Below are 12,840 nucleotides of genomic sequence, written 5' to 3'. Positions count from 1 at the left end.
TTTTCACAGGAGTGCAGGAGAGGCAATCTGCCTCTCTGTCCTTTCTAATGCATGCCCAGCGTTTGCCTCCTGTTCTGTGACGAAGCAGTGAAGTTCCTGCCACTCCCCAGCAAAATTCTTCCTGGGGTGGCTGTGAATCAAGGCAGGAAAGGCAGATAAGGACCTGGGAGTGCTAGGTGTTAGCATATGGCTCGCTAGCACACGGTGCAAACCTCTTCTCAAGTGCTGCAACCCTCATTTCTTTAAACATACGCTTGTCTGGGGTCGCACAGAAGCGTTTTCTCTATTTTTTTTTTCTGCACAAACACACAGCACCGCCACACGCCTGGACAAAGAAGGAACTAAAGGCACTGTAAAACAGTTCATTTGGAGAGCCCGTGCCTGTAAGTAACTGCTTCTCATGGGAATGTGCAACCTCTCTCCCGTCACAGAGCAGTGGAGGGGTCTGAACAAGGCCCAGATTGTCCAGGTCTTCTCAGTTTTCACCTTAGTTTTGAAATAAATTCCCTCTGCGCTTCCACAGAGTGACCCTCCTCCACATGCTGAATTCGAATGCTGACTCTTGCAGCAACTGCTTCCCCGTTTCCGAGGTATGAGACCGATTTTCTTGCAGCGCGTGTCGTTTGGTTGCTGAATGTTAAGAAACCCTGACAGATTTTGGAAGCGGCAGCCCCAGTTCAGCTGGCTGCAGCAGCCCCACGTCCCCCAGCCCATCACTCAGAGAAGAAAATCAGTGAAAATACTTTTCTCCCTGCCTGCACAAACGCATACCACTGGTCCTCAGCCAGCTGAATCTCTCCAGCACGCTTGTGCTGTTTGAGCTACACCATTTCTTTCAGGGATGTAACTGGGCTTGGTCTGAAACCTCCACAACCCCCTGTTTTCCTTGGAAGTTTGTCCTTGTGGAAAAAAAAATCCCGTGCTTTGCTTTCTCACTTGAATTTCTCTGGCTGCAGTTTGCAGCCAGTCATCGTTACGCCTTCCTCTGCTAGATAAAAGCGGCGTGAGCCCCCAGCGCTTCCTCACTGGGACAGCCTTCATCCGCTGTAAAGTCACATCCCAGGCCACGTTTTGATAAGCTCTGAGTTTTTCCAGCCTCTCATTGCAGCTACTGGTGGCGACAGGTTAGTGGTGACAACGCTCGGCACCGCTGGCACAGCCTGGTGGCTGCAGTTAAGCTGTGAGGAACAGCATCAGGTGAATTTTGCTGCAAGTATTTGAGGCTACGGACACTCCTTGTGTGGAATTGGACGGGTTTTAGCTAATGTACGGTCCGAATATGAGTCCTCCCAACACTTGGGCTGAGCCAAAGGTTGTCTCCTGCCCTGGAGCTGGGCAGAGCCCTTCCACAAAGCAGCCATAAAGTGCCTGACGGATGCATCCCATTTTTAAAAACTACAGCTGACCCGCGGGGAATAAACGACCTTTGATGAATCGTCATCGTTTTCCTTGCGAAGAGCCGGCGCGGCAGGAGCGCGGCTTTCCAGGCGGGCCGGGCCGTGAATTAAGTTGCATTAGTGCGGTTAAATATAGACGGTGCCGCCACGGGCGAGCTCTCCCTGCCCTGGGCTCCGCTCGGCCGAGTGGCCCAGGACCAGCCAGCAGGTCACAGCCCATCCCACCGTAACGGCTCCCGTTTGGAGCCGTAGTGATCTGCGCAAGAATTCCGCCATCCCAGTGGATTGTGGAGCAGGTCTGGTTATTACAGCCCTGCAGCGCTGGGTGCAGCGAGGGTCCGGTGCCCTAAGGATGCTGCACCCCGAGCCGCGGGCGTTGCCTCCTATTTAAAGCAACAAAACTGACGTATTTCCATATTTATCACTCTGTCCCGCTTCGGATGTCAATTAGATCTCTTCCCCCTTGCGCAGGCGCAGTCTTCCCCTTCGGGGGTCTTTTGGTGGTCTCGGGGAGGAAGTAAGAGTTCCTCGATGGTCTTCATCATGATTGTCCTTTTGAACCCATCCTCCAGAGTGGGCGGTTCAGGGGCAGCTGGGCAGGGTCTCCCCTGGTTTGCAGAGATGTTGCGACCTCCCAGCCCCGCGCCGATTTAAACACTGCCCGAACCAGGGGAGGAATTGCACCTCCTGGCTTCGTGCCTCAGTTTCCCCAGCCCCACGAGGTGATAGCTGCCTCCCCTCTTGCTCACAGCGACGGGGGGGCTACCTGCTCCTTTGCCAGTCTCAAAGTGGTGACACCGAGAGACACCCCTTGGGAGGGAGCTTGTCCCTTCATGGAGGGGCTACCGTGGCCCGGGGCTCCTGTGGCCAGCCCTGGGCCGTGCTCCCTGGCCCGGGCTGAGCTTTGGCAGCCAGCACAGGTCTTCTCCAAGCAGCTGCCGTGACAGACAGCTCCTGAACCAGCCCCCCTCTGCAGTGCTGCTCTAAAATAAAAATACCTCCCGCCTGCTCCGCTCCACTCCCGGCCAAACTTCCTCCAGGGGCAAAGCGAGGGGGACGGCACCCCTCCTTCAGCCTTCCCCCCCCACCCCCCACCCCGGCCCCCCAAAGCCAGGCTGAGGGATGCTGTAGGACAAACAGCCCCCCCCAAATCCTCCATCGGTCCCCGCCGCTCCCCCCCCCCCCCCCCCCAGCCCCCCCATCGCTGTGCCGGACGCTGGATCCCCGCACCCTCGCCCACCTCCACCCGCGGCCCCGGGGCTCAAGGTCAGTAGCTGGGGGGGGGGGGTGTGGGGTGTGGGGGTCACACTGGGGTTGGGGACACGCTGTTCCCGCAGTTCCAGGGGGTTTTGGTCACCTCTGCCCGCTCCCAGCGCCTGGCCGGGGGCGGTGGACGGGACTGGGGAGGGGGGGTGAGGATGAGGATGGTGCTGCCCCGCGGCTGCTCAGAGCTTTTTGGGGGGGGGCTGCGCTGGGGAACCCCTCCCCTGCACCTGACACTGCAACCCCGGAGCGATCAGGAGTTAAAATTGTCCGAAGGGTCCCCCCTGCCAGCACCCCTCGCCCACCGCAGGCGACCGGGGACCGTTAAACACACCCCCCCCCCCCCCCCCACGCCCCATTTGCGGGATGCCCCCTCCCCACAAAAAAAAAAAAAGGAAAAAAAAAAAAAAAGCCTTGAAAAGCGTGGAAAGGAGGGAGAACAAAAAGAAACACCTCTTGAAAGCCACCTCCGTGGGTGCCCTCCCGCCGCAGGGGGACCGCAGGGAGGTGGCAGCGCGCCCGCCCGCAGCGGCCCCGCACGGAGGGGGGGGGGGGGGGGGGGGGAAGCGGCCGCAGGGCGACCCCCACCCCCCCACCTCCCGGGGGCTGAGTCCAGCCCAGGGCTGGCCCTTCCCACCGGGAAAAGCGGTTTTTTTTTTTTTCCTAGTGCTAGGGATAAAATGGGGTCACCCCGCATCCCTACCAGCGACACCCGCCCCCCTTTAAAAATCTCAACAACCACCAACAACAAAAAAAATTAAAAAATAATTTAAATCAGAAAAAAAAAAAAAAAATAAAAGCTTTGCGATGCGGATGGGAAAGCAGAGGGTGACCGGCTCGCCTTTTTCTGCTGCCTAAAAGCAAGAGTTTCGCTCTTTAATCCCTTCGAAGCGCCCCGCGCCGCTCGCAGGGTCCCCCCTCCCACCCGCGGGGGATGCTCACGAGTGGGTGGCGGTGCCGGAGGAGGATGCTCTGCCCCCGCCCCGCCCCGCCCCGCCCCGCCCCCCCCCGCTCACCCTGCTCCAACCCCGAATTGCGTTTTTAGCAGCTGCCGGACAAGCTGCAGAGCTCGGGGCGGGCTGAAAGGCACGTCGCGCCGGCGTTAATTAGCCTTAACGGGAGTCATTAGCCCAGGGCTAATTGCGGGGCTGAGCGTCGGCATCCTCCGAGCTCCGCTGATGCCGGGCGGGGGGGGCTCGCCCGCCCTAAGGCTCGGGGGTGGGAGCACTTTGGGACCACGGTGCTTTAGGAGCCCCCTCAAGAGCTCAAGGTTGGGCAAAATCCCAGGAGAAGGCGAGCAGCAGCCCACGGCAGGGGAATAGGGGCATCCCATCCCATCCCATCCCCTCCAGCACGGGCATCTTTGTGCTCTATCCCGGAGCCCTTCCAAGGATCCAATTAAGAGGGGACATCAGAGACACGCTGGAGGAACCCCATCCTGGGGAGCTGGCATCCCGGAGCATCTCTGAACATTGGGACGGATGCAACTTGCTGGGAAGAGCCTTTTTATCAGGATCTCCTGCTTGAGCTGCCCCCAGATCCTGGCTCCTGGGTGGGTTTTGCAGCAGGGTTCAGCAGCAACCTCTTTCCTCACACCTGAGTTGTGTCCCAGGTGTTACCGTCTTCTCCATCTCTTCAGCTCCCGGCCTTCAAGGAAGCCCACAAAGCAGAGCTGCTGAGGACCAGCAGCAATTTAGGGTGTTGGAGGGGCAGGTGAGCTCCCACCCCTGGTTTACTTTCCTCTCCTCCTTCTCTTTCCCAGGTCTGGATCCCCTGCACCAGCTGGGGCGCTGACCTGCCACCATGGGGGTTAAAACGATGCTCCCCAGCTACGAACTGGGGTTTTATGCTCTCACCGTGACGTGCGCTGTGGTGTACAGCGGCAGCGGGATCTTTGAAGCTTCCAGAGGTAACGCTCCCCACCTCATCCCCCCCCTGGAGGGGGCCCTGGGAGGGAGGATGGATGTCAGGCGGCTGCTTTTACAGCTGTCGATACCAACAGCAGATCCCCGGATTTAATTTTGGCAGAGAACGACTTGGGAATCTTTTGCAAGGCTCCAGGAGAGTTTTTGGCCTTTTTGCCCGGTTGCCCCCTTGTCCCCATTTCTGTGGCTCAGGGCAAGAGGCTGTGGCACGTCACAGCTCTCCAGGCAACCACCCTGCCTACACAGGGCTGCTTCCCCAATGCTTCATCTGGAAGCCCAAAAAACCCAGAAAATTTCATGGGATCAGCTGAGGGTCCCTGGGATGGGCACTGCGAAAAGGCTTTGCTGGAAATTCTTGCAGAAATCGAGGTTCCTGACTCCTGTGGTTATCTACGGGAATTAGGCGCTTTGGGGATGGGTTGTTTGAGCCCTGACGGCTCATCATCGCGGTGAGGAAGGCTCCCTGCTTTGCCAAAACCCAGGCCCCGTTTCCCAGAGCTGTTTCTTTCCCCATAACTCTGGTTCTTTTGCAGACAGCATGAACAGAAAAGCTTTTCGGGACGGCATAAAGCCGGGCTGGCACTACTTCGGCAGGAAGATGGTAAGCGGAGGAAGGACTCGGTCTTTTCTAGTTACCGGTGACACGGTCGGTGCTGACCGCTGGAGAAGCAGAGCTGGTTTTTCTGCTGCTGACGTATTTTTTGCAAAGTCCACGTGACTCCTATTTTTCTCCCTAAAGAACCAGTCAGGAGAATATCCTGAGCAGCACCGTGGATGCTCTGCTTTGTGCGCACCGAGACGAGCAACCTCTGCGCATCTCTCCTGGGGTTTTATGACCAAGCTGGGGTGCTCGGGAGCCCTTGGGTGGAAAACGGGAAGAAAAGGCTTTGGAAATGGTCTGGTTTCCCCTCCAGACGGGTGTTGGGGCAGGGGTGCGAGGGCTGGGGGCAGTAAGGCACCCGGTGCTGCTCCCGCAGGACGTGGCCGATTTCGAGTGGGTGATGTGGTTCACCTCGTTCAGGAACGTCATCATCTTCGCCCTCTCGGGACACGTCCTCTTCGGCAAGATCTGCTCCATGACGGTGCCGCAGGTGAGCCGGGGATGTGGTGGGATGGATCTGAAAGCACCAAGGGTGACCTGGGACTTGCGGAGGGGGGGTTGAAGGATGTTCTGGGATGGGCGGGAGCAGGGTCGGGGTTTTCACCACGCTGACCACGGGTCGGGACCGCTCTCTCCTCACAGCACCGGGCTGTGGTGTACATGCTCTACGGGGTCTCGGCCGTGCTGGGCAGCATGGGGCTCGTCTACCTGATGATCATCCTCTCCCACTGCCTTGTCCTCTACTCCGTCGCGCTGGCCAAGCAGAAGTGGCTCTGCTACGTGGCCGGGCTCTGCTGTCTCGCCTCCTTCAAGGTGGAGCCATTCAGCTCGAGGCAGGTAGGGGCTGTCTCGGGCCATCTCTGCCTCATTTCCAGCCCACTTGTGTCCATCTCCTTGGGTTTATCTCCAAGGAGGGTTCCTGTGGCACCCGCAAACCCCAGGCACTTCTTCTGGCTACTTCAGATCTCCCACAGGGTTTGAGAAGGAGGGAACTTTGTGCTGCTTGGGAATAATCACACGGGGACTATGTCATGTTTTGGTGGCTTCATGCTGGGCCAAAGCTCAGGACACCTGAATCCTCCTTGTTGCTTAGGCAACAGCTTGTCAGACAGGCAAGGTGTGTTCCTGTCCCGTGCCTCAGCTTCCCCATCCGTAACATGGTGCTGGGATGGGTTCAGTGATGCCCATACCTATCTCTTAGCTCTCTGCCCAGTTAAGACTTTCACTGGTGGGTGGAGAGAAGCCCAGGAAGGACCTTATAAAGCTATTCAGTCCCTCTGAAGGACAGTGCTGCCTCTCCCTGCCTGCTGCTTACCTCCTGATATGCGTTCCCCTCCCCTCTCCATCAGGCTTCTGATGGCTTTTCTTCACTCCCTGGGGAGGGGGACATTCCCACCCCAGACCAAAGCCTACGTGGCCCACAGCTGCTTGGTGAAGACGTGGCCAAGAGGATCCACCACTTCCCATCTCCTCCGGGATGCAGGAGCCAGCTGGGAAATCGAGCCCCAGTTTTTTTCTTTTTCCAACAGCAAGGCTTATGAGCTCCAGGGACACTTGGTGTCAGAGGGTAATTAGAGGCTTTGCCAGCTGCCCCAGGAGTGATGTCCTCCACAAAGCAAGGGAGCACAGAAGCGACACCGCGTTCCTGGTGGTAACTATTTGTTTCTCATCCAGAGCGGATTTGTAACTGGAGCTTTTGATCTTCAAGATGTCCTCTTCTACGGAGGAAGCGGCTTCACCATCATGCGCTGCATGAGCTTTGCACTTGAGAGCTCTGAGAGGAAAGAGGGCATCTACTCCATCTTCGACCTCCTCAAGTACAACTTCTACCTCCCATTCTTCTTCTTCGGGCCCGTCATGACGTTTGACCAGTTCCATGCCCAGGTGAGTGCTCCTGAGGCAGGGCTGGATGAGGACCTCTCCCTGCATGTATTTGCTTGGGTTTAATGCCTGCAAAACCCCATCTTCTGCCACAGTGAAGGTGCAAATGGTTGTAGAGCTTCTTGTGGTCACCTAGTCTGTGCCATGATGCTGTGATTTTTGTGTGGAGGGGCATCAACCTTCTTTTTTGGGTTTTGGGCCGCTGATCTGTTCAGAGGGGAAGACATTGCTGTGGTGAAAGCATCACACTGGGATGAGGAGGGGAGGGTTCAGCTCATGTCCTTGCTCGCTGGGCACCTGCACTGCTCGGTGCCTCAGTTTCCATGCGCTGTCACCCCAGCAGCTCCATGCTGCCCCACTGCGCGGTACCGGGAGGCCACGGTGAGAGCCAGGCATGTGGTGCCCATCTGTGGGACCTCTGCATGCTGGTGGGTGTGACAGCAAGGTCAGCCTCACATTTCCATCCTGCTGGTTCACCCAACAAGCATGAATTTCCAGGCATGGTCTGTGTGTCTTCATCTGAAGTTATTTCTCTAGAAATAAGTAAGATTGGGTGCCAGGCTGTCTTTCAGCAACCAGGGGCTTCCTCTGCTCTTCATGAAATACCCTGGTGACCCATTTGACTCTAGAGATCATAAGGTCAGCGCTGGTGTCCCCCACAAGGGATGCTGGTGGTGCACTGAGTCTACTGGCAGCCCATTCTCAGCAGACGAGTGCTAGGGATGGCCAGGCCACTGAGGGGCTTTTCTCCCCAACCTGCTGGAAGAAACGCTTCATCCTAAGGCTTCATCTCTCCAGTCATGTCTTATCTGTCAGGCTGAAGTCCAGCTGAGCGTGGCTCCAGCAGTCCCACTGTCCAAGCCCCTCTGGAGGGTTTACAGTGCGCTGGGGTGCTGTCCTCATCCCATATTCCTCTTCCTTCCCCAGTTTCCATCAGTCGTTCCTATGAAACGTGCAGCCCTGGCTTCTCCTAACGCTGCAGCCAGTTATCTGTAAATCAGGGCATTAAACTCCTCCTGTCCCCAAGACCTGAACTCCTCCTGTCCCCAAGACCTGAACTCCCACCGCTTCTACATGGCTTGATCTGGAGGGGGTTTTATTTTGGGCTCCTTTGCACAGCCCCAAACCTGGATGTCTCTAGCCACTTAATGAGCAATTCCCGCCTCTGCTGCTTAAAACGCTCACCCCAAAGGGACAAGGATTAACTCCACAACCCCTTTGCCATGCCCCAGCCAAGGGTCCTGTCTTGGCCTGGCCACCACTGCCATCTCCTGGTTAGATGCCCTCCTGCACTGCTGGAGCCGCAGCTAATTTTAGGGGTGAATTCCTAATTGCCCAACAGCAATTACAGGGGCAGGTAGATGGACTCTGACCCAGTTAGGGGGCAGATCTGTGTCTTTTTGGCTCCTACTGGTGCTGCATCCTGGTGGAGACCTTGTGTGATGGGAACTCATCTGTACCAGGGCTTGCTCAGCCCCATTTGAGCTGAAAAGCATCTTCCTTACTAGGATCAAGGGAATAATTTCACTTCTGTAGGGCTGCAAGTGTGGGGGACACCTCCCTGATCCCACGGGGATGGTGGCAGAGTGCTGCCACCACACGCAGACATGAGGACAAGAGGAAACAGCCTCAGGTGGCACCAGGGGAGGTTTAGATTGGACATTAGGAAAAATTTCTTCACAGAAAAGGTTGTCACTACCCAGAGCAGTGGTTGAGTCACCATCCCTGGAGGTATTTCACTTAGGGACATGGTTTAGTGGTCGACTCAGCAGTACTAGGTTAACAGTTGGACTCGATGATCTTAAATATCTTTTCTAACCTAAATGATCCATGATTCTATGAAAGGGGGGCTCCATGTCCTCCCACACATCTCCATGCCAGAGTCTGTCCTCCCTCAGCTTCTCCTCCAGCTTAGAGTCCAGCAGCCTCTTTGTGTCCTTAAAGCACTTGGCATATAACAGACACACACACACACACAAAAATCTGGCAAAGGCTTTAATTCTCAGGAATCATCTGGATTTGACGATGGGGCTGGTGCGGCAGCCTGCGGATTATGTCGGGAGAGCTCCCACCTCTTGCAGGGAATAAAGGGAAAGTAATAAACATAAGAGGATTTTGAATAGAGCAGCAATTTTTACAGCGATGCGGGGAAGTGAGGTCATCAGTCTGCCCGGTGTAATCCTGAAAGCTCGCTCTGATGATTTTTTATATTACAACGGCCAGAGACATGACAACTCCTGGAGGCAAAGCCCGGCCCCTGTTTGTACAAGACACAGCAGAGACAAAATCCCCATTGATCAGGTCCCAACCGATTCAGGATGGCTCCTCCAGCAGCTCTCCCTCTCATTTACAGCAGGCCTCTGCAGCAGAAGCTCCAGAGACCACCAGTTCTCCTCCTCCTCCTCCTCCCAAGTGACCCTGGCCAAAGATACACATCCAGCCCTGGCAGAGCTGTCAGGTGGGATTCCAGCACTGCTCCCAGCCTCTCCTGGGCATGTGGATGCCCTTCCCTACAGGCTGTGGCGCCCTGTAGATGTGATGAGTACGAGCATTTGCTCCCTCTGGGTGACTTGTGCAAGGGGCCGCCCTTAAGCAAAGTTGATTTTCTAAGCATGTCCCTGCAGAAAGAGCATAAACCCCAGCTCCTCGGTCAGTACGGTCTTCACCCCACCTAGGGTCCCTTAGGTACAGCCAGACCTGTCACTGCTGTGTCACACCATGTGCCTGCTCTGCTGGAAACGCCAGTGATGGGAACAGCCTTTGCTAGGAGGGTGCTCCAGGAGGCGCGTTGCTGCCGTGCTCAGCACTGAGGTGGGGGTGTTGGAGGGATGCTGTGGGTGGGACATGTCCTGCTCCTTGTGGATGGGTTCACCTGAGCTAGTCCCTTGGGTCTTCCTTAATCAATGGAGATTTGGGCCACATAGTCCATGGTGTGATTTCTAAAGGAGAGTGTTCGGTCCCCATTTGGACCTTGACTGCTCCTCTGGATGGAGGAACACACTGTCCATCCTGTCTCTTAGCTCAGCCCTTTCCTGGTTTGCCATCCCGGCAGGTGAGCACCCAAGAGCTAAGACGCAAAGACAACGAGATGAGGCATATCCGGGTCCATGCCCTCCTCCACGTAGGGGCCATCATTGCTGTGGACATCTTCTTCCACTTCTTCTCCATCCTCACCCTCCCTTCTGACCTGAAGTTCATGAACCGCCTCTCGGACTGGTCCTTGGGTGAGTGGCTGTGCTTGGACACATTCACACCTGTACTCAGCTTCGAGGCAGCGGTGGGTGATCCAGATCTCCATCCATCCCTACTGAGAGGCTTTGGCAATGCCTATGTTGGGCAGGTTTGAGCAAAGCCCCTCTTCTTCCCGTGGACAATACACAGAGCTGGAGCCCTAGAAAGCAGATGGTGTTGGGCTGACATTCTCCCCGGGTCCAAGTGTAAATTGTTTAGCTCCGGGTTTAAGAGGCTGAGCATCAAGCCATTCCCATTGCCTTTGGACTGGAAGGTAGCTCAGCACCTCCAAAAAAAACAGCCCTATGCTGTTGCAAGAGGTACATCTGCTATCTCAGATGCCTTCCCAGGGGGCCACCCACTACGGGTGTTTGTGAGCCACTGAAATGGTCCCAGGCATAGGGTGCACAGCGAGCAGCTCAGGGGAGTTGTAGCTGCTGTTTTCAACTGGCTAACAGAGGGTTACAGAGAAGGTGAGCTCTTCTTGGAGGCTGGAAGGGAAGAAGCGGGACACAGCAAACAAGGAGCAGCAAGGCAAAGCCTCATTGCATGTGAGGAATGTTTTTCACAGAGTGGTCAAACACTGCAACAGAGGCCCAGAGGGGTTATGGATTCTCCAAAAATAGACATACTCAATGCTCAAATGAACAAGGTAGAGAGCAACCTAATCTCCCTTTAAAGTGGGCTGTTCTCTGAGCAGGGCTGGACTAGGGACCTCCAGAAGCCAAACTCCCCGGATGAGTCATGGTAGCAACACTGGCATTCAGCTGGCAGCTGGATGGAGGATTTCAGCTGGCCAAATACACGTCTGATGGCAGCATCTCAGATGCCACAGCGTATCTGACATCCACACGGACAGCAGACAAGCAGGAGGACGCCCATGTCTCTCCAGAGTGGCAGCTGGAGGCCAGGAGAAAATCCTAATGCAGCTAGGATGGCACTAGCATTGATTTAGGATGTCCTAAGAGACCTGGGTGGATTGACCAAGCATGTGTGTTACTCCAGAGGGAGCTGAGCTCCTCTGCAGGCTCTGCTGCCTGTATTGACCAGATCTACCTGGTCCATGGTGGGAGCTCAGGCACTGCTCACATCGAGGCACTGTGTGGCCCTTAATCTGTGAGCTGAATCCCACCAAGATGGAGGCATTTGAGCTTCTGTTTGTAGCAGCGCTACTGGAAAGGGCACCCCGAGCCGGTACATTCCTGCTCTCCTCGACTGCTCGCCCTGGCACGTCTCCCTCACCGGCCTTGAGCTTGGCGGGGGGGGGGGGGGGGGGGGGGGGGGGGCATGAGGAGCCGCCCCTCCACCGCGCACAGGCCTTTTCCTGCAGCTGCCACTCTCCTGCCCACCCCGGGGCGGGCTGAGGAGCCGCTTCCCTCCCGGGCACAGCCGGATCCCCGAGGGACCGGGCTTGCTACGGGCCCCGCGGCCTGGTGGCGCCTCCGGGGCGGCTGAGGGCAACTGTCCTGGCGGCCGGGCTGAGGGGAAGGCCGCCAGCCCCGCCCCTCGGGCGGTGACGTCCCGCGCTCGGCGCATGCGCGGCCCTGCCCTTCCCCTGCTCTTGTCGCCGGCGGGGCCGCTGTTGCTATGGGAACCGCGTGGGGCCGCGGCCGGGCCGGGAGCAGGAGGCGCAGCCGGAGGGAGAGGCAGCGCGGCCCTGGCAGGCCGCAGGACGAGGCGGGCGTTGGGCGGGGGAGAGAGGGAACCCCCTGTGTCGTCCCCCCAGCAGCTCTGTGGCAGAGCCCTCTGTGTTCAGGCGGTACCCAGGTAGGCCGGAGGGCTAAAGGTTGCCCCCAGGCCAGCCCTTCTGCCCCCGGGGGCCCCGGGCTGTGCAGAGGCACCGGGCTCTGCTGCTTTGTCGGTCCTTAATGCACCTCGTCCACGCCCGGGGGGTCCGGGCGTGGAGGTAAAGCTGCACAAAGGGACATAACGTGCCTTTTGGCACTTGGTCGGGATGGTTGCTGCCTTGGTGTGAGAAAGGGCCATTACTCAGCGGAGGGTGTGCCTTGGAAAGTTTGTACTGATTGTTTTTCCTAGACCAAAGGTGCACTCGATTATTTTTTTGCTGACAGTAAATGCCAAACAGAAGGAGAGGGGGCTGGAATAAATTCGAAACCTGATGGCCTTTAGTCATGCTAAGTAAAGCTCTAGACATTGAAATAGGTAGCGATGTTATCGCTTTAATGTTGTCACTTAATGCTTAGAGAATCGGGGGAAAGATGTAAGCCACGCTCTTGCCAACTAGTGCCCCAAAATTAGGTTTAACAGAGATCTTTCTTCCCACATTAACCCCAAAACGGGGGGATCTCCACCTTCCTTGAAACGTGGGAAGGAAGGCTGGATGGTTGCAAGCAGTCTGCGTTCCCTTTCGTCAGTATAATGGGGTTGCCACGCTGGCATGGATTTGACCCCAACTTGCTCTTCTGTAAAAATGTTTATTTCAACAGAATCTGTTTAAAAACATTTTAAAACGTTGCTTTTTTGAATGATAGAGTGAAAAAGACCCAAAGACCTTTTTGAAGACGATTTGAAAGCCATTTAT

The 12,840-nt window shown here is 56.5% G+C and overlaps 1 protein-coding gene across 1 annotated transcript; it reads left to right on the top strand.

The window, feature by feature from the left end:
* The first annotated feature begins 4,463 nt into the window (after window positions 1-4,463).
* LOC147415406 (protein-cysteine N-palmitoyltransferase HHAT-like protein) lies at window positions 4,464-11,753 on the top strand. The gene is made up of 7 exons (XM_086467354.1): window positions 4,464-4,569; window positions 5,119-5,186; window positions 5,563-5,676; window positions 5,829-6,023; window positions 6,861-7,070; window positions 10,120-10,291; window positions 11,629-11,753. Exons 1-7 carry the CDS (start codon window positions 4,464-4,466, stop codon window positions 11,751-11,753), a joined length of 990 nt encoding a protein of 329 aa, XP_086323480.1.
* The last annotated feature ends 1,087 nt before the right edge of the window (window positions 11,754-12,840 follow it).

The sequence above is a fragment of the Leptosomus discolor genome, chromosome 6, assembly GCF_034619465.1.
Source record: "Leptosomus discolor isolate bLepDis1 chromosome 6, bLepDis1.hap2, whole genome shotgun sequence".
NCBI lineage: Eukaryota > Metazoa > Chordata > Aves > Leptosomiformes > Leptosomidae > Leptosomus > Leptosomus discolor.
Note: the sequence above shows the minus strand (reverse complement) of the source record. Positions and strands in the feature narration are given on the sequence as shown.